The sequence below is a fragment of the Sebastes fasciatus genome, chromosome 13 (assembly GCF_043250625.1).
Source record: "Sebastes fasciatus isolate fSebFas1 chromosome 13, fSebFas1.pri, whole genome shotgun sequence".
Lineage (NCBI taxonomy): Eukaryota > Metazoa > Chordata > Actinopteri > Perciformes > Sebastidae > Sebastes > Sebastes fasciatus.
The window spans coordinates 14,341,215-14,362,684 of record NC_133807.1 but is presented as its reverse complement, the minus strand read 5'-3'; the positions used below and the strand labels follow the sequence as shown (position 1 = coordinate 14,362,684).

At 40.5% G+C, this 21,470-nt stretch overlaps 1 protein-coding gene across 8 annotated transcripts in view; it reads right to left on the bottom strand.

Annotated features, from left to right (window-relative positions):
- Nucleotides 1-21,470, bottom strand: part of plppr2a (phospholipid phosphatase related 2a) — a 102,593-nt gene that overhangs the window by 5,695 nt on the left and 75,428 nt on the right. For all 8 annotated transcript variants that reach the window (XM_074655686.1, XM_074655685.1, XM_074655684.1 and 5 more), the window contains 3 exons: nucleotides 3,034-3,154; nucleotides 2,238-2,488; nucleotides 1,088-1,264 (listed from right to left, as the gene is read on the bottom strand). In XM_074655686.1, the coding sequence (XP_074511787.1) occupies nucleotides 1,088-1,264; nucleotides 2,238-2,488; nucleotides 3,034-3,154 (549 nt within the window). The remainder of the gene's footprint in view (nucleotides 1-1,087; nucleotides 1,265-2,237; nucleotides 2,489-3,033; nucleotides 3,155-21,470) is intronic.

Below are 21,470 nucleotides of genomic sequence, written 5' to 3'. Positions count from 1 at the left end.
ATTTGTGGTAGCGTTATCTGCTACCATTTCCAAGGGACATGTCACTCATCACACTAACTCAGGGTGCGATTTGTGAAAAAAATCAGAGGAGGGATGTTTGTGAAATGTTTTTATTCATGAAAATAAATCATGAACCACAGTTAGCCTATATAGACAATGGAGCCTGTTAACAGTGTCTGTTTCTGAACTTTAATTAAAGAATTTCGGAACTTGAACTTAACCACTGCATTTGCAGGAATAATAATAACTTTGATTCATAAAGTAGCGTGATAATTCCACTCTTGCCTCGTCCTTTCCTCTTGCAGACACATAGGGGATTTGATCATCCACAAAACAGAAGGTTAAATGATAATTTAACGTGGCAGAATTAAATCACTCTTTCAGTGCCATGGATAGCACCACTTGGCCAGGGGGGGTAAAACACTTTTTTTATAAATGTCAATATTTACAAAATAATCTCAAAATGCAATAGTACAACGTGCCGTCAACATACAAATAACTAGGCTATAGTATATGACTATTTGTCAGACTAAGAAAACAGTCTGCTTTAATGGCAGACGTCCGTCTTCTTTTTCTGCTTTCCCGTAGAGGGGTCATCTACAGCGTGTTGCCCTTGCTTGAAGTCCTGCATTTTCTTCTGTAACGTGGTGATGTCACCAAGTAACACACTTTCAGAATACCTGCCTAGTTTGGCATGCCCTCAAACAAAGCTAGTTAGAGCGGAGCTGGAGCTGAGTCCGAAGAGTTTGATTCGGTTGACCAATCAGAACAGACTGGGCTTTTTTCGGGGGGTTGAAAATTAAAGCATGTAAACATGTTCTAGTAGAAACCCAAAATACAAGTATGCACCTGAAAATTAGTATAATAGGTCCTTTTTAATTTTCATGATATAGTGCTAAAAGTTTAAAAATGACTATGAACTGCGAGTGGTAAACCTGCCACAGTTAACTGCATATGTGTAATGTGAGAATGGAACACTATCTGACATTAGACACTCCCTTCATTAGACATTATACAATTGTTTTCATAGGTTGAGCAGTAGTTCTTGCTACTAGCATGTCTTCCTTTCTATTCTATAGTCTCTCACCAAAAACACAGCGATGGCTCCCCCGGTGAAGAACCCCGCCAGGACGTCGGCCCAGTGGTTGCGGTACTCGGCCACCCTGACCACGCCTACTAGCATGGCCAGGCAGAACAGGGTGAGGCTGATGGTGGGCTTGGTCAGCCGCGTGCCTTTGGTCTTGAACACCAGCGTCACGTACATCTGCAGGGAGTCATACAGGATGGCGCACACAATAGAGTACAACAGACAAAGGAAGCAGCACAAGACACACAAGCATGTATGCATCAATACAACCTGACTAGGTATTTCAAAAAACAGCCAAAGTAGTACGTATCCTTCTTACTGGCTGGTTAAAGCGTTACAAGCCTGAAAATGATCTCAACAAAGTATGTTTACAACCACTACGGGTGAGTCCAGAAGGAAATCTTTCTTTTAAGGTGTTCAGATTCAACACAAATGGAATTTTAGAAACAGTGGAATTTCATGTAAAAGTCTGTAGTTCATTCATTACATGCAACGTGCATCAATAAATACTATGCAGCAGTAAATATCTTCACAGTGAGACAAAAACATTTACTTTTTTTTTTTTTACGTGTTTTTTAGATTAAACAGGTGGACACACTGAACTGCAAACTGCAGGGTGTGTTTACCACTGTGACCACCAGCAGCCCTCACCCATGCCATGTTGCTTTTTCATACGTCAGTGTTCTAATTTGCCTAATCTTTGTCTTTAGCAGACAACAGTGGGATGAAGGAACCTTTTAGTTCCTAGAAAAGTAGTTCCTGGGGCTAAAAGTCCCAATCAGAGTTGTCTCCCGCTGATGGCCATTAGAAAGAATGCAAGTTTAAGGCACTTCCGCATTGGCTTCACTTTTCAGACCCGGAGGTTGCCCACTGGTATGGATTAAACAAATAAGTCTTTCTGCTAAGCTAACTAACTGTAGCTCCATATTCACGGTAAAGGCATGATAGTGGTACCAATCTGCTTATGTGACACTCGACAATGCTGGTTTCTCAGCAAGAAAAGTTTAGTTTAGTACTTCAATCCCAAAGAATTACAGAGTAAAAGTGAAAACGAGAAAACATTGGTGCATGATTAGTCGTCTTTAACTCAGTCGCTTCAATTTGCAGCATACTTTAACAGAAGTTTCACTTCCAGCATGCTCCCACCTACCACTGTGTACACTGCAGAGTAGACGCTGAGCGCCGCGTCCTTGGACGGGAAGGATTTCCGTGCGGACATGACAACCAGCGGGTTGCCTGTGCAGGCACGGCGCTCTGCGATGTATTGCATGGTGGACTGGCAGCCCAACGCCGTGTAGTTTGGTCGGCAGGCAGAGAGGAAGTGAGGCGTCTGGTTTCCTGTCACCACCTGGCCGGCGTTGGCGAAGATGGTGGTGGTGAACAGGCCGAAGGCATAGACACCTGAGATCGCAAATAGAGAAGTGGTATAAAACATAAGAAGGCAGAGAACAACATTCAAAGATATATCAGAAGTTGAAGAAAAGCACAATAGATGTTTGAACCCTTTCAACACACGCGACAGCACTACAAGATAAAACAGGTGATAATAAGTTCTTCCTCCCTGAAATAGCCCCGACACATTATTATCAGCTGAGGTGTGAAATTACAACTACAAGCCTCCGCCTCAGCTGATTCAACTCAAGATGCAAATTTGTAGGCTGCTTAATATTCACAAGTGTCTTCCTGCCACGATCCTGAATATCTTAACACAATGATTCTATCGCAGTTCATCAGCCAATTAACAGCTACATGTGCAAGCTCTGGTTGACAAACTCTCAAGTGTAGCGGGTCACGTTCTTACAAGTCAACCTATTCTTTCATGTAGTTTTGATCTTTTTGATTTTGTCTCACTCTTTCTGTGAAAACCACACACCCAGACACAAAAGTGCTCTTTTACGGGCCCGTAAAGAGCAGAGGAGCCGTGTAATACAAAACAGCGTGTTCACCTAGGAAGCGTATTATGCGTCTCAGTAGGGGGTTGAAGTAGCAGCAGTCTGCAGTGACGATGGTCTTCTCCTGGGTTCCCTCTGCCTTGATGAAGAAGGCACACAGCTCTCCAATGAGAATCTGTGCACACAAAGAAAACACAAAGCTGCTGGTTAAAAACTGAGAGGAACTTTAGTGTCATGCTTTACAATTGATCTGGTTGGTACATCTGGTACGTTGAATTTATCGTATAATATTACCAAACGTATTGCAGTCATGCTCACACACACCACTACAGCAACACTCAACCATAGACTGAATATAAAAACGGACGACATGACAGCTCTCCAAAAGTGAAACTAAAACATCTTGACCGCCCCCTGGTGGCTGGCTGCAGTATAGATAATAACTCCCGCCCCCCCCATGTTAGCGGATAGGACATGGGCCAAACTAAAAAGTCAAAGTACACGTCAAATACATTTTTTCCAAAAGATTGTTTCTGTCATTTTAGGTAGTTCTTATCACACTGATGTATGTTCATGTGTTCATTTTTCTGATAAGTTTGGTTTTAATTAGTTATTTGATGCTATAAAAAGGGGGTGAGACGTCATGATTGACAGCTGCTCTGAGTGAAGTAGTCTCGGAGTCGGAGGTTCGGAAATTGTACGAGAGAGATGTAACTTTAACTTTCTATAACCGTTACGAGTCTGTGTAATAGAACATGTGATTTGCACATGCGCAGTATAGGTCGGGCGCTTGCTAGAAAATGGTGGTGGGTAAAGTTAAAGTTTATGAGCTGAAGCGCACACAAGTATTTCAATTATCCTGGAAACAGGAGTTTAGTTGGGTGGCGTTAAAAGGATGTGGGCAAAAATCCAGATTAATTTACTTAAATTACACCATAGCAAAAAAAACAATTAACTTTGGTCTTTGTTGTCATTTGAGAACTGCTAATAGATAAATCAATTTGTATAGGGGCAAGTAAAAATTTACTTTGTGCAAGTAGATTTTTGACCCACCAGCCTGACCGGGATAGTGAAAAAAAAACATTTACGTTTAACCTTGCCATGGCTATAGCTGAGCAGCTAACGGTGCTAAAAGAGCTAACAGTGAAAACAACGGCGATAGTACTGACAGACTTTAACCTTGGGGGAAACCAGCGAGTCGGCGCTACGCTTCTGCAACGGTGCCGTCGGGATGGTGTTATCAGCTATAACCGCCGTATGACAGCAGTGCAGAGCTGCGGCTGTGAGGTAGCCAGTGTGGCACGCTCTCATGCATGAACATGCACTAAAACGCACGCAAATCCAGCCCGGCGATGTCAACAAAGCACAAAGAAGCTTTGATTACAACACACACGGAGGGAGAGAGACTTCATTCTCTGCTCAGGTAAACATTACTCCTCTATTTCTTTACATAGCAAATAGTCGTTTGCTGCTATATCAATGCTCTAGATATCGTATAGAGCACCTTTAAGCAGATGTTGAACCAATAATATATTACAAATAAATAGATTATATACTATAAATAAAGGATTCTCCACAGGTAGCTCACATCATGGAGTAAGACAATAAACTCAGGGTTTCATGTTCTAACATTATACAGCTCTACACAGAGGAATCATTGGACCACGATGATAAAACTGTAGCAGGACTGACCTTGTGCTGCTCAGAGCTCATAGCATTACTAATGATCTCAGAGCTCACAGTGGAAATGAATCTAATTAGATTTAATCATCATCTGTTCTATTAAGTACGGACTCCCTGGTTGTGGTCGCATAGAGATGTCAACTCACTGCAGTCTAGAAATTGCTATGATCAAAAATAGCAGCCAATGCTCGCAGTTTTATTTTTCTCCTTGAGAGGAGCATCATCGGGCTCGTGGCAGAGGTTTTGGTCAGGTGATTGTGCTCAATTCTCTCCCTGTGAGTGTGAACAGCGGTGCCTCTCCAGACTGATGATCCCTTAATGGACCGCAACAGTGAGACTCATCTGTACGAGAGCCCACAGCACTCAAAGACGCCGGCACACACTAAAACACAGCTCCCTCAATGAATAACTATATATGACAGAGAAATACGCTTAATCTTAAATCATCCTGACAGTTTCCACGCTCCGCTGTGACAGTAGTGGGACCCACTTTAACACTGACCGTGTTCCACAAACCCATAAACCTCGTTCTTCCTCTTTCCATATTTGACATAATCCCCTCATTTATCCCCCTCGGTGACAACGGGCTGTCTGAGGAGGGAAAGCAGGAGGAAGTGAAAAAGAAACAGAGGAAGAAAGAGATGATCATCTTTCAGTCGAGTCTCCTGCTTCGAGTCCAGCCAAGTCGAATGACTGAGTGGCATGCAGGGGCCCAGTCAGTGCAGCGGTGCTGTGAGGCGCGTGCCCGGCCGAGTGCTTTCTTCCATTAGTGGAACACAACCCCACTGGGTGTCCCATGGCAACCCACGAAACACTAATAAGAGCATGAAATCAAAGCCGAGGGGGTTTAATCAGTAGCTTCAAATCAGAGATTTTAGGGGCACCGTCACACCGTGGACAACCATTTATGGGCCAATTAAAGACAGCATAGCGGCTGTTTCCATGGGGACTGTGGAGGGTTTGAGCATGTGTTCGCCACAAAATGTGAGATAATAGTCGTGTGCTGCCACTCATGGAAAAGTGCTGTTGAACACTTTGCCTCGGGGCAAAGCTGTAAAGCAGCGTCTGTTAGGCCTGTTTGGAAGCATGTAGTCGTATTACTACGCCCTTTTTGTCCAATACTGTTATTCAATGTGAATGCTTATTCTGTGAATCTGTGAAAGGCCTCGAGACGAGCAGTAAGAAAGTCCCCCACAGCTTTTTAAATCAACACCACTTCTACAGTTTAACATGCTCTCTGAAATCTCTCTAAACAGCGTCCTCTGTCAAGTCACCGTGATCCAGAGAAGCTCTGAGTTGACTAAATGTACATACTTCTATAGGTTGCTTTTAGTTTTTACTGTGTGCTTAAGGTTAACAAGCTAACTTCACCAGTTGGACCTTTTTCATTGCTTGTTTCAAAGTAACAAACTTCAATAAAATCACAAATTAGACAATTTAACTTATTGAGTTGAATTTTCACTTCTCTTAATTTAGTCGAAGTTAGAGAATCTTTTAGAGAAATTTGCTGATTGGGTTTGATTAGCAATAGTTTGACATTTTGGGAAACACACATTCGCTTTCTTGTTGAGAGTTAGATGAGAAGATTGATACCACTTTCATGTCTGTACGGTAAATATGACGCTTTTACACTTACACGGATTTAACAAACGTGTTAATCGGTGAGCTTTAAGGCCTTTGCGCACCAAGTCTGTATTTTTCATTCGAAACTGTCGCACGTTTAAAAATAAAGCGTGTGACCTCAAGTTGTGTCAATCACGTTTACACAGCGACTCTGAAACTTTCTTCCGTCATTTAAGTTTTCGAAACAGGATAGATTTTCTGCGGGGTTATTTTTTCGAATCTGTCAAAAGGCAAAAGAGGGTTGTTTGACCATTCAGAGCCACCATCTCTGCAAACATCATCATCCAAAACGGCATCTGACAAACATTCACATCGTCTCCCGGCAAAAAGCACTTTATAATAAAGAAATGCAGGAATACAGAGATGCAGAATTTAAAGATAGATTGTGGCAGGTGATTGTAGAACAGCTTGGGATGGTTGCAAAACAAAGGATGCACGAAAAATTTGACAGCATTCAGTTTTGTCTCGTATTGCGAATTTTCGCAAACAAATTTGCGTTAACGTGTTATTATCACGTTAACTTTGACAGCCTTAGTATTTAATCATTTATTTAATAATTTAACTACATTAAATAATATAATTGATCATGAGTGTAAAAGAGTCTCTTATAAAACAAACATGGACTGAACTCTAAAAGTTGGTTTTCCCTCATCTCTCATCCTCAGAACACAAGTTTATATAACTATGTCACTTTGTTTTGAGCCACAGCTAAAGATTGGAAGTTATTACAGCTCGCTCGCTTGTGTTAAAGCAAGATACTGACTGTTTTTTTCTTTAAATGCTGATACAATTACATTTCCCCACTTCACTTCTGAAATCAAGCCTATGCGAGAGTCTGTGAGAGATTAAGTGGAGGAGTGAGGGTAAAAGATACACAATAGGAACGTTGAAGAGTGAAGAAAGACAGAGAGGAACAGTGTGGGGACGCTAGAACAGTGATGGGGTTGGGGGGTAATACTGCAGCAATGAATTATTCATGCGTGGATGGCATCCATGTGAATCATGTAGCGCATTATTTCAACCAACATTCCCAAATTATCTCTCTCCACTGCAGTGGTTCAGCTCCCTGCCTCTGCCAAGGATTCATAGTTAAATATGACGAGGTTGTCGCTGCAGTTTAGGGAAGAGCGGATTATAATTCCTTGAAATTAAACTGCCCATCCAGTCTGACAATGCAGAAATGATGAAACGTGCTGTTTCGTGATGATTTCTAGAAATAGAAAGGTGAGCTTCAAGATGTGGGGGAAAAAAACATGTTAACAAAAACGTGTTTTACATTTACACTCGCATGCATGATTTAGAAGCAGAACAAGAGAGAGGAGTGAAGGAATGAAACATTAATATACACATGAGACCTGATTAACTCTGTGTGCGTGCACAGACGACGTCATGAGTGCAGAGCCCATTTTCTGCTCTGTGTGTGTAAGTAATCAGATCTCGATTTGTGTCAGTGGGTATTAGTCAAATGTGAGAGCGCGTTCACACTGGCCCTTCTTATGACTACGTGTCAATTAGAAGACAATGAAGGGGGATGTTTTACTCAGAGCGATGCGATGAATGAAGAGGATTGTGGAGATGACAGAGAAGCAGTGGGAGTAGGGGAATAAAGAGAGCAGGAAGAACACTATTAAAGAGGAAGAGGAGGGAATACGATTTTATATTTATATGTAATTATTACGGCGATAACACGTTAACGCAAATTCGTTTTAACACCACTGATTTCTTGAACGCATTAACTTGCGATTTTTAGGTTGTAGCGGGTTCAGTTTGAAAGCTAAATAACGCTCCAAAATTAGGTCCCTTGACCTCTGACCTCAAGATATGTGAATGAAAATGGGTTCTATGGGTACCCACGAGTCTTCCCTTTACAGATATGCCCACTTTATGATAATCACGTGCAGTTTGGGGCAAGTCATAGTCAAGTCAGCACACTGACACACTGACAGCTGTTGTTGCCTGTTGGGCTGCAGTTTGCCATGTTATAATTTGATTATATTTTTTATGCTAAATGCAGTACCTGTGAGGGTTTCTGGACAATATCTGTTATAGTTTTGTGTTGTTAATTGATTTCCAGTAATAAATATATACATACATCTGCATTAAGCAGCATATTTGTCAACTCCAATGTTGATAAGAGTGTTAAATACTTTTGAACTAATAAAAAAATGTGTGATTAATTTGCCATATTCACAATTAACTATGGACAATCATGCGATTAATCGCAAATAAATATTTTAATCGTTTGACAGCCCTAATCATTTTTTATAGTAGATATGCGAATTCAGAAGCTGGAGTAAAGAAGGTAGGATATATGCTCATTCTCCACATGATTATGATCTCAACAAGCTCTTTAAAAGTTAAAGCTGCAGTCGGTAACTTTTATGAAAATAACTTTTTGTCATATTATAAACGGTCCCTATATCCTGGCAGTAGTACATGAGATAGATAATCTGTGAAAAATATGCATTGAAACAGACGTAGGCTTATATTATATAATACTGATGTATGAGCAGCCTATTGAGTAACGTTAAAGAACACTTTTATTCATCAAATAAAATTAATTAACTTAACCATCAAATAGCATCAGAAATGCAAATTGACAACAACATAAGGCTACTGTTTCAAAATCAAAGAATACATGTATTATTCAGAGCACTCACATAAGAACATAACAGAGCGCTAAATATATTTTGAATTTATGAACGATTCTCTGTCAAAATCAGCAGGAGGAGGTGCAGAGAAACAGCTTTTTAAGGCACATAGGAACAGCTATCTGCAGCTTGCATCTCTCTCTCTCTCTCTCTCTATTCCAATATCGTTTGGCTCGTTTCAAGTCCAAGTTTTGAGAAAAAAATAAACAATTCAGGCTTTTATTAAAAATAATAAAATTGGTATATCAGACTCCAAAAGTTACCTGGACAGCTAAATACTAAAATATGTTTCTGAAAACATCTGAGGTGAAAAATAGGCATTACAGTAACAGAATCATGATTCATATTTGATCAGCGCTGCCTAGTTTGACTGTTTGATCGGAGTTCATGTGCAGTGATTGACAGCTGCATTAGAGACTCCTCGGCTCTGATTGGTTGTTTTCCTTCGGGCGCGGTGGAATCTTGCAAATGCCATTAGAAGCACTAAAAGGAGGCAGAGGAATCAGATTTTCTTTCACAGATTATCTGTCTCATGTACTACTGTCAGGATATAGTGACATTTTGAGTAAATATAACAAAAAGTCATTTTTATTAAAGTTACCAACTGCCGTTTTAATGGTGAATATGTACGGTTTAATTACTGTGTATAACCAGTTTTACTTGTGCGTTTCTTGTACTTTAAAGCCACCAGTTAGTCTACAGACAGGAGGCAAACAGCCTGCCGTGCCATCATCGTGTAGTAATGGTGTCAATAAAGCTCCAAGGACAAATCAAGCATCTTGGAACAAGCCTGAACGATGGCACTGCAGCAGAGCAGTGAGATGCAGATTGCTTCCATTAGTATCCTCTTCTGCAAATAGCAACTGACTCTGTTCAGCCCGTCTTAGTGATAAAATAAAGTGGCAAAAAATATAAAAGTCAACAGAGGGAAACAGATGGAAATATAATGTATGCTTGACTCTGAGCCATTGCACAAAATGGACCAATGCTGCAAGAAGCCAACTACCCAAATGTCTACCCTATAGCGTTTTTTACATGTTTCTTAAAATAACCTTATTTTCTGGTGTCTTTTGGTATACTTTGTTAAGTAAGGCCAACAATTCATAGTTTACCAAGATGATTTGACTTTGTGAAATCAGTGTGAATTATCCGTGTTGCCGTGTTCCATTTTTGCAATGAGTTTCCTCGTGCCGCGTCCACTCCACTCAATAAAAACCTATCCAGACAGAGAGTGGCTAACATTAACTACACAATGCATAAACTAATCAGACCCCAAATGTGATGCTAATGCTAGCTGTTGAGGCTAGCCACGTTCCGTGACCAATATATAACGTTAGCAAGTGCATATCAGCCACATTACCATCTTCATCGTATCCCAGCTGCTGGGCAATCTCAAGCCATTAATTGTCTTTTATTTGGTTGTTGAGGTCGTAGTGTTTGTGGTACATTATTCGGTGTTGAGAAGGGGACGACCCATTGGTCTTCTGAAACACCAATAGTCCCAAACAATTGTCCGACAGTCCGTTACCCCGAAAAAGAAACGCCCATTGTTCCAAAAAATACACACTCTCAGTGCAACAAAAAACAGAAGCACATGGCTAATTATTATGCAAAATGACAGCGATCAGTTGGAACAAAGGATTTCATTGGTCAAACAGCAGAAATTCGCTGAAGTCGCGGTCCGTCCAAATATTTTTTCCCCTGCCCGAATGTTCCGCAGGGATGTGGAAGCATTCATAAGAACCCACAAAGTCGTTTTTTATAAATTCTGTGCGCATTTTTCAGATGAAAATCCATGCTTGGTGTGAAATGGCTTTAAAGGTACTAAATAGGGATGCACCGATACAGATACCGGATCGGATATCGAGCTGATAATGACTCAAATAGCTGGAATTTGAAATCCTGTTTAAGTTTTGACCAATTTCTTGATGCAGTAAAAATGTTTACACTTCAATTGTAATTCGTGTTAATTTTGAGTTTTTTTTACTAAGTTGCTGGTGTACGATTTATTATTTTAATAATCAATAACAATTCAGTTCATTTATATCTACGTATTTACTGTATTTGTTACATTTTGTTTTACAAAGTATGGAAAGCAATGTTTAAGTCAAGCCTGATGTTGCCTTACACATAAAAGAATGATCCCAGTCTCTCCCACACAGTGGGGCATACAGCGTGTTAACTAAACACTGGTATCTGATCGGTATCGGCCGATACCCAAAGCCCAGGTATCGCTATCAGTATCAGGACTGAAAAAGTCGGATCAGTGCATCCCTAGTCCTAAAGCCTTGAAACGTATGAAGTGTCATCTGACCATGTCCGAAGGTACAAGTTTTTATAGCTGTTCCAAACGGCCACACTCAGGCAGAGTAAAAAAGCCTGCCACAGTAGTGAATGCTAAACTTTAAATAGCAAGAACAATGATCACTCATAAGTAAATTATTTAGCAGCCACAAGAGTCGTTCTCTGGCATCTAATGAAACAAAAGCACGCTGCAGCTCTTGTGCTGTACGGACCGACTGCGGACTCATTTCTGTGAAGCGCAGCTCTGCAGCCGTAAGACCTAATGCTTCTGACAACATTGGGAAGGTTATTCATGTGTAAAGTACAAAGAGATGCCGAGCTGTCACTAGTATCCCATTATCTGTCATCGTCTACTGCGACCTTAATCTCTGCAAAGCAGTGTTTATGTGAGATTTGGGGCTAATGGATGATGCGGAAGACACGGCACCTGTCGGAGTACATCAGGCTCCCCATCACCTTTACTCCCATGTGCTTCTCACCACGATTTTGACTGCGTTGGATGGTTGCTAACGGAAAACAGACAACAGCGTGTACATCAACCCACTGACATGATGAAGAATGACGACTGAGAAAAGAACACGGTCTTGTGGATCATGGATGGATGGGCACGCAACACATACATGCAAACAGATGCATTCACAAGGGCATAGGGCGCTTCACACAGAACTCACTGCACCTACTGAAACGGAGGCATGTGCAAAAGCACGCCCACCCATGTGTACACATGCATACAGATCAAATATAGGCACAGTGATTGTGTGATTGCACATTGTAACCACTGTTAGCCTGCTGAGAATTTGCCCTGGCACCCAAATACGTGTTTGTAGTATTACACTGGTATACGCTTATACATTTATTCCATTTTACAGAAGTAAAACCTCTTCATCATGGTGTTGCAGCATCACTAATCCCTCTTTTCCTCTCTCAAAGTAGGTTATATATTCTTTGTCTTCCCTTTTCCCTTTTTATCCAGTCCAATTGCACGACCCCATTTCCAAATCTGCTCTGTTACATTCCTTAAAAAGCTGCATCAATGGGATTGCAAGCTGTTTGATGTCTCACTGTGTATCTATCATTCTGTTTTTTTCTCTTTCTCCCCTTCTGTCTTTGTCTTTTTACATCTTTGGCTTATAATCATATTTTTTGTAGCGCTGTCAATCGATTTAAATACTTAATCGTGATTAATCGCATGATTGTCCATAGTTAATCGCGATTAATTGCAAATTAATCACATATTTTTTATGTGTTCAAAATGTAGCTTAAAGGGAGATTTGTGAAGTATTTAATACTCTTATCAACATGGGAGTGAGCAAATATGCTGCTTTATGCGAATGTATGTATATATTTATTATTAGAAATCAATTAACAACACAAAACAATGACAAATATTGTCCAGAAACCCTCACAGGTACTGCATTTAGCATAAAAAATATACTCAAATCATAACATGGCAAACTGCAGCCCAACAGGCAACAACAGCTGTCAGTGTGTCAGTGTGCTGACTTGACTATGACTTGCCCCAAACTACATGTGATTATCATAAAGTGGGCATGTCTGTAAAGGGGAGATTCGTGGGTACCCATAGAACCCATTTTCATTCACATATTTCGAGGTCAAAGGTCAAGGGACCCCTTTGAAAATTGCCATGGTAGTTTTTCCTCACCAAAATTTAGCGTACGTTTGGAGCGTTAATTAGTCTCCTTTGCGACAAGCTAGTATGATGGTTGGGTCCAATGGATTCTTTAGGTTTTGTAATTTCATATGATACAAGTATCTTCACGCTAGCTTTAGAGTTGAGTTTACCAACTAAAAATCGTAAGTTGCGTTAATGTGTTAAAGAAATTACTGCCGTTAATATGAATTTGCATGAGTGCGTTATTATCGGGTTGACTCTGACAGCCCTAATTATAATCCTTAGGATTTTCATCAAATCTGTAGGGTTGCCCCCTCTTAGTCGATCAATCTGTCGTTTTTTATGCTTTTTGCTACTGAATGACTTATTTCCAAGAAACATATGAGCACATCTCTGGTAAATACAAGATTTAAAGTGTCACTTTTGTGTGATTGTTTGTGGAGAATCCCAGTTTTACAGATCTGTCGATTAAATCAACTAATCGATTAGTCGAGAAAAATCGTAGGAGCGTTAGTCAACTAAGAACTTTTTTTGGTCGAGGACAGCCCTAGAAATCAGTCGAATCCAGTTGTTGATACTGCTAAAGGTTGATATTCTTTTCAGCAATATCCATTCAATGTATTTACATTCAGTAATTACCTCTTTATATCGAAAATCTCATTGTTAGTGGCAGAGTCCACCATGTTCGCGCCAGATTCAAATTGCCTTTACACGGACACGAAGGGATTCAACAGGAAATGATGCATGTATTGTATTGTTATTATATTGTTATTTGATATCTGTTTACCGTTCACTCTCCCACAGACACATCAGAGCTGGGTTACTGCTAACACTAACTCAACTTTTCCTACTGCTGCAGCTTCACATTAAAAGCATTTAACTGGTGAAACATGGGATGGCTTTTATTGAGAAGTAGCTGGCATGAAAAATGTGTCTACAAAACAAGAAAACGGTCATTTCCTGCATTCTTGGACAGCGGATACATTCTAAATATTACATGGAGTTATGGAACAAGAAGGAGGTTTGATGAAGTGACAGGCAGCACAACTTGCTGCGCTGTAAACAGACACACCAGTTGCTCTTCTGTAGTACAAACAGAGGCACCTTTATATGACTTGAGGCCCTCCCCTCCCTTTACAATATGCCACAGCAATTTTAATTCAGAACCTCCCATCAATGGACAGCAACAAATGTTAAAAGGAGTGACCTCCTCATTAGTAAACAGAATATGAAACTCATCCTTATAAGACAATACGTCAACAATATGACAAGGCAAAGCTAGGTTATTGAGCCAAGTAGTCCTGTGTGCTGTGGCAACATGAGAAGATCAGCCTTTTCAATTAAAAACCTGCAAACATCACAACCAAAGAACCGGTATAAATCTGGGGTGGGGGTTATTAGTTCTATTGATAATGCCCAAAAAGCTTAAAAACAAAACTTGCCACAGTTAAATAATTATTTTATTATTTATACATATCACAGCTTTTGTCTGAACATGTAATTCTTCTGGAAACATTTGCCATGTAAAATCAGATTCTGTAACTCAATAGAACAGATTCAGAAAAAAATAAATACTGTTTCTCATTAATTATATTTATTCTATCCTATAGCGTAGACCCAGGGTTCCCAGCTCCAGACCTCCAGACCGCCTACCTGCCCATGTTCCAGCTCTCTCTGCTCTAACACACCTGAACCAGCCTGATCAGTCCTGATCAACAGTAAGGGCTGCTGAGTTGCATCAGGTGTGTTCAAATCATAACATGATGAGTGTGTTATTAACTACTATTGTTGTGTTATTGATTTATTTTCCACTGCTCGGGGCCAATAAACTAATGACGATAACAGCGGTGCGGTTGGTAGACGGGCTACCACGAAAACACTGGCATGTTATGGAGTCACAGTGTATAGAAAATGAACATTTATAACACAGGCAGCGTCTGTCTTCTGGTACTCATCCGCTACCTACCTAACATTAGCAACTCAGTTAGTGTCATGAACATCGTTTTATCAGTGCATCGCGCATCAGTAAACACAGTTCCACCCAGCATTCTAACGAATGATTGGTAGATGATTCACTCTCATCGGCATGTACTGCATTTGCAGGATGTGAACATTGTACCGATAAATAACAGCACCCTTGTTCTCCCCGTGCCATGCCATGCGTCGGCTCGTCCAGCCGTATAATGGCAGGGGAAACCCTGATATTACATGTGTCGTGAGGCCCCTGGTACTCAGGGCCCGGGACTTATAATATCTTATAGAGAAGCTTGAAGTGTTTGTACGGTGAGATATGATTGAAAGCTATGAAAAGGCTAGTAAGTGGACCTTTGAGTTGAAATTATTTGTCAAAGTTACGGCAAGAATTGGTTTCCTATACTGTAATAAAGCATTTTTTAGCCACTCTGCAAAACACACCTTGGTTAAGATGACAATTCTCCCAATCCTGGATTATGGCGACTTAATATACAGATTCGCCTTGACTTCTGTCGCTGCCTCTTGGCCAGGTCGTCATTGTAAATGAGAATTGGTTCTCAATTGACTTATCTGGCGAAATAAAGGTAAAATAAATAAATAAAATAAACTTCAGCCCTGGTGAGCCTGTGCATTAAGACGCCATTGCTGACAGAGTAGCTGCTCAACAAGTGATAGCTGTAGCTAAATTAAATAAACTGCACTTCCTATTACTACCCGTAACCACAGGTGTCACCAAATGAAGCAGGACTGAAATCCTATAATCCTATATTATAAGTTTTAACATGCCATGCAATAGTTGTAGCCAAATACCAAGTCTATTCAACAAGTGGCTTAATGGTACAACTAAACGTACCACGCCTCAAACTACCAAAACAACATACCAAAATGACTGCACTGGACAGCTTCATCACTGCCACTGCACACAGTGACATCAGGTCAGCACTATAAAGACGGCTACATGCTCGGAAACAACCATTAACAATTAACAAAAGAAACAGAGCATAAAAAGATTCTGTTTCATGGTGTTCTCCACTTTAATCATAATGTACTCGTAAAAGTCACCACATACTATTATTCTAATGAATATGAAACAACAACATCAGACAATTAGAATACACATTTTATGATTAAACACCTGCAGGCCTGTGTTTAAAATGAAACTTAATTTATGATGAGAAATCTGGGAAGGTGGTGAAATATTCTCGTTAAGTCATATTATGGTAAAACCTTCAACCCGAGACACTCATCCGTGTGTTATATCACCTTGATTCATCATTTTCAGCAGAGGACTTGTGTGTGTGTGTGTGTGTGTGTGTGTGTGTGTGAGTGAAATGCCCACAGTCACACACAGAAAACCTCAGATTTGGTTCAGTGGCCAAAAGCAACGATGTAAGAATAGAGGGTGGCGAGCTGGGACGCATCCCTGTTGTGAATGCAGATTGGGCATACTGGCGTTCGTCAGAGATCTCTGAGGTGCTGCTGAGTGAAGCGTGGCAGTGCATCAGCCACGCAGGACCCCTGAGGTGTCCCTCCTCTCTGCCTGACTGAAAAATGGATCAAAGCAAAGAAGCAGAAATGACAACCACTGTTCGGTCTAATCGCATTTCACAGGAATGGGTGACTTCGGCCGAAAAACCACTAGATAGGCAAGAGGAAGGCATAAGCACTCTCTCTCTCTGTGTCCGTCTATCCCTCTCTCGCTCCGTTTGCTGTGTAGCCAATCAGGGTGATGCAACACCCGCCTCGGGCCCACCAGGGAAATGGTACATGGAGCAGGCAGCTCAACTGTGAACTTAACTGCAGAGAGTGAAAAAGAGGAACTGGTTAAAGGGCCAGCGTGTAACATTTAGGGGATCTATTAGCTGAAATGGATTTTTATATTCATAACTATGTTTTCATTAGTGTGTAATCACCTGAAACTAAGAATTGTTGTGTTTTCGTTAGCTTAGAATGAGCTCTCCTCTTCAAGGAGTCTGCCATGTTTCTACAGTAGCCCAGAATGGCCAAACCAAACACTGGCTTTAGAGAGAGCCTTTCATGTTTTTACGTTACCTGAAGGCCACCGTAGTTCTCCGACAGGCTTGTGAAACTGCGGTAAGTGCAAGAGTGCAAAACCGTGGTACCGCCAGCTGCCTTCTGACTTCCGTTACTCCTATAGTAGTGTTATTATGGTAAGGATGGTCTCTGAGCGAGGTGAACGGCGTTACCATGGTTTTGCACTCGGCAGCTCACGCTACCGCTTGAAAAGGGAGGAGAGAGCGGAGGGGTTCTCAGCTGGTTGCAATCTGCAACCACATCACTAGTTGCCGACAAATCCTACCTTTGAAGTTAGGGAAGGAAATGTATTTTAGAAGCATTTTTTTGTTATATATGTTGAAATTGTCATTGGATCCAGACAGCAATAAATCAAACGCTCTGACAAAAGAAAAGAAAAAAAAAACAGTATCTTTGGCAGTCTCAGGACTGTAATAAGCCATTTCATTCAGCCCGCATGAAATGACTGGATGGCATACCTACCTGCGTGCACTCCGCCCGTGCACACATTGTATGTGGCTTTGTAGGGAGGCCTGAAGGGAGGGGCTCGGATACTTTCAAAATCTAGCTTACTCTTGCTGGTTTCTCCAAATATGCCTACCCCAGCTTTAAAGGGAAACACCACCTAAATTAAGAATTCAAATATGTTACTTCCATGGCCGAGGAAAGTTCAATCAATACTTGATACATGAGTTACTCTCTCTCTCTCAAAGGCAGAAACCAGAGAAGTAAGTCTCAAATTGGTGATGTCATAGGGTATAAAGTCTGGAGCTGCTTCATAGACAATGAATGGGAGACATTGAATGGATTTTTTTTATCCTCAAATGAGCTTTATTCTATTGTAGTGTTGTCAGTTTTGAAACAGAAAATGTTCCCCTATACTCGGAACATTCTCTCAGTGTTATCTAGAACAGTGGTTCCCAACCAATTTTCTACAAAGCACCCCTAGACCCCTTAGAATAACTCATTTAATACACTGAAATACCTTCAAATTGAGGGTTTTGTTCGAGGATTTGTACATTTTGGGTGATAATGTCAGAAAATATGAAGGGGGGGCTTCATATTTGTACATTTTGGGTGATAATGTCAGAAAATATGAAGGGGGGGCTTCATATTTTCTGACATTATCACCCAAAATGTAGAAATCCTCGAACAAAACCCTCAATTTGAAGGTATTTCAGTGTATTAAATGAGTTAGTCTTTTTTTATTAAATCAACTTTCTTTAAAGAATACCCCCCTGAGGCCGGCCTGGACCCAAGGTTGGGAACCGCTGATCTAGAACATCTCTCCCAATTCATTGTCTATGGAGCAGCTCCAGACTTAATACCCTATGACATCACATGTTTGAGTTTTACCACTATAGTTTTTGGATTTGGGAGAGAGTTGTTCATGTTTACTAATATTTTTTGGACTGTCTTAGACCATAGGAATAACGTGTATGAATTTAGAAAATGGGCGTAGTTCCCCTTCTAAGGTGGAAAAAAAATCTGAGGGAACAAGAAGATTGTTTGGTTATGTAAATGTTAAAACGGTGCGGTGATGCAAACCCATACTGGCTCGGGTAGGGTGATTATTATCGGCAGCAGTTAGATCGGAGCTGTGATTGCGTTCCAGGCAGAGTGGGATCTGTGCAGACTGTGGTAAATTATTCTGTAGGGATATCAGCACCACAGATAGGCAGAGCAGATAAAGCCGCTTTAATGTGCAGTGAGGAAAAACAACACGTACCTCCTCCTTCCATGAATAGAATCCCTCTCGTTTTCTCTCTGAGCCGTGATTTAATCTTTTCCTGTTTTATTCTGCGATAGGCTGCAAGCCTGTTTTGTACATTTATTTTTTCTAATAACAACTTTTACCCTCATCACCCTCTTATCACACGTTTTCCTCATTTCCCTTTCCATCGCACGATGAAGAACAGAAGTCAAGGGGCAGAAAGCCTCCACCCGTGGCAGCCAGTGTCACAGCAACCGATGCCCCCCTCTCCCACCATGGAGCCCACCCGGCCATCTGTCTCATTAACCTGGGTTAGCAGCATGCTGGCCTCGATTGCGTGGATGTGTGTGTGCAGGTCTGCGTTTGAAAAAGGAGATATGGCATGCAGTAAAGTCCAAAAACAGCAAAGAGGATTTGAAAGGCAAAAGCTTAAAAGAGAGTTAGAGGCAGACAAACAGAAAGGCATTGATCTGTGTCCGTGCAATTGTGCATGAATGTGAGAGTTTTCTGTTGGGGCTGGTGTGAGGTCATGGTTCCTCTGGGTGAGGCAGAGCACAGTTTAATGTCAGTCCACTGACATTATGGCTGAGGATGTGAGGACGCTGACAGGACACCTCTGTGACAGTCAGTTAAACGTGTACAGGAAGCTCTGAGGTTAGAGATGGGACAAATGCAAAAAAATACAGGATCGTGTCCAACCAACATTTCAGCATTATCAGTATTTTAATTAATTAATTACTGCAACCATTCACTCAATATTATATATTTTATAACATATAATTTTCGAATAACTGTATTTCCATATATACCTGAACATAAAACTATACAGAATGTCATACAGCATAATTCAAGATGGTAAAAGGTGTTAAAGCTTTGTAACCCAAGGTCTACTTGCGGGGCTAGGTCAGCAAATATACAGTAGCTGACGAGCTAACCGAACTTCCATTTTTTTTTGTATACTAATGTTTAACTTAGCCTACAATCACAAAGGACAACCTCTCATAGTGCTGTAGTGTATGCCAATCTGTCTCAGAAAATAGACGGTAAATTCATTTTTCTAATTTTTTTCAGAAAGACCAGTGAAAGAAAAGCTGAATGAGAGTTCAATCACTGAGTTACAGAAGCTAGTGACAACAGAGGCTCGCCCAGACGTGACCCTGACGTTCTATCACTTGAGAGCTGTACACCTATTCTAAGGATTTCACTCAATATATAGTTACTGAATGAGGACAAAAAGCTCTCGGAGCTAGAGAACTTGCTAACTGCCAGTTAGCGAGCTATGGCTCTGTCCAAAGGTAACTAAATGTGCATCAGCACCTTTAAAGCTCACTGATTAACACGTTATATCTCGATACACGATACGTATCATGATAGAGGGGTTACGATTCAATATATTGCGATGTATTGCAATACTGTAAGTAAGGCGATATACTGTGATTTTATTAATCTAATTTTAGGAAAACTGTCATACTATAAAGAACAACACCACATGCATAAAATCTGAGTAAAAAAAGTGTTTTTAAGCAATCAGAACAATGAGATCTGCATTTGCATGAATCACAGTTCCTGTAACATGCAACAACACAGCACTACTTTGAGAGGGCACATACACTGAGAGGGAGCATCTCTTTGCAAATGAAATAAAGTATTTATTGGTTGATTGATTAATCATTGCATGTAAACTATTAATAAAAAAGGTTGATAGTGTTTTTGAGAATCGATACAGTATCACAAAACATAATATCGCGATATTTGATTTTTTCAATATTTTCTTACACCCCTACCAGCAACACGTGTCAATTTCTGCTCGGCTCGCTACAGCCTTCAAAATTAACTTCCGTTTTCACACAACTTGGTAAGGTTCAGGCAACAAAACAACTTAGTTAGGTTTAGGAAAAGATCGTGGTTTGGGATAACTACAGAAGTGACGTTACTTAAATACGGAAGTTACGTGACAACTAAATCAACATTCACTTATACTTTACACTGGATATGAACGTCGGCCTCCTGTGCGAAAGTCTGGTGTTTTTTGACCCACCCATCCACCCTGACCTCCTCCGTATGCGGAGCTTGCCGCTCTTTATACTATCACAATTACGTGGATTACATACGAATTGATTTTGTGGGATATATATGAATTACAGTGAATTATTTTTCGTAGGTGTAGCTACGAACGGTGTATGAGAACAGCCTGACCTACACTATACCTTTATAAAGGGTTTATAAGTTGTAACTAAAGGCTTTATCAATGATAGTAAATCATTTACTAATGCTTTATAGGCTAAATAAATTATAAGCCATTGATAAGAACAATTTGCCAGGTCATGAAAAATTTTAAAATCTCTTACTGGTGAGTCATTAATACTCAAATCATTATTACTGTAATTAAAATAACTAATGAAATGGACTTATTACTGGCTCATAATTTAATTAGTATTTATTAAGCTTCAGTAGAGGTATAACTTGTGATTTTGCGATTATTTGCCATCTGAGACCCGGCTTTTTCACAGTAGTGTCTTAACTACACCTGGATGTAGTGTGGGCTTCACCTGGAATTGAACTGCATGAGTCAGAACAAAGACTTGATGGTTTTTTTTCCTATTTATTAAGATACGTATGCATTTCTCACTGCCTTTTATCTCAGTATGACTTCAGTCAAATAAAAGATTTCTCTGTTTTTTTCTGAGGAAAAGAGCAGAAAGTGGGAGGAACAGAGTTTTGATGTCTTCCTGTGCGTTTGGAGTTTGATTATCACTCCAGCCACCGACTGTAGAGCAGACAAACTGAGCAGCTCCTTCGGTTCACAGGAGACATGTTAATTGGAAGGTGAGACAAACAACAGGTGTGAGGAGAGGTCAGAAAGGGCAAGGCAGGA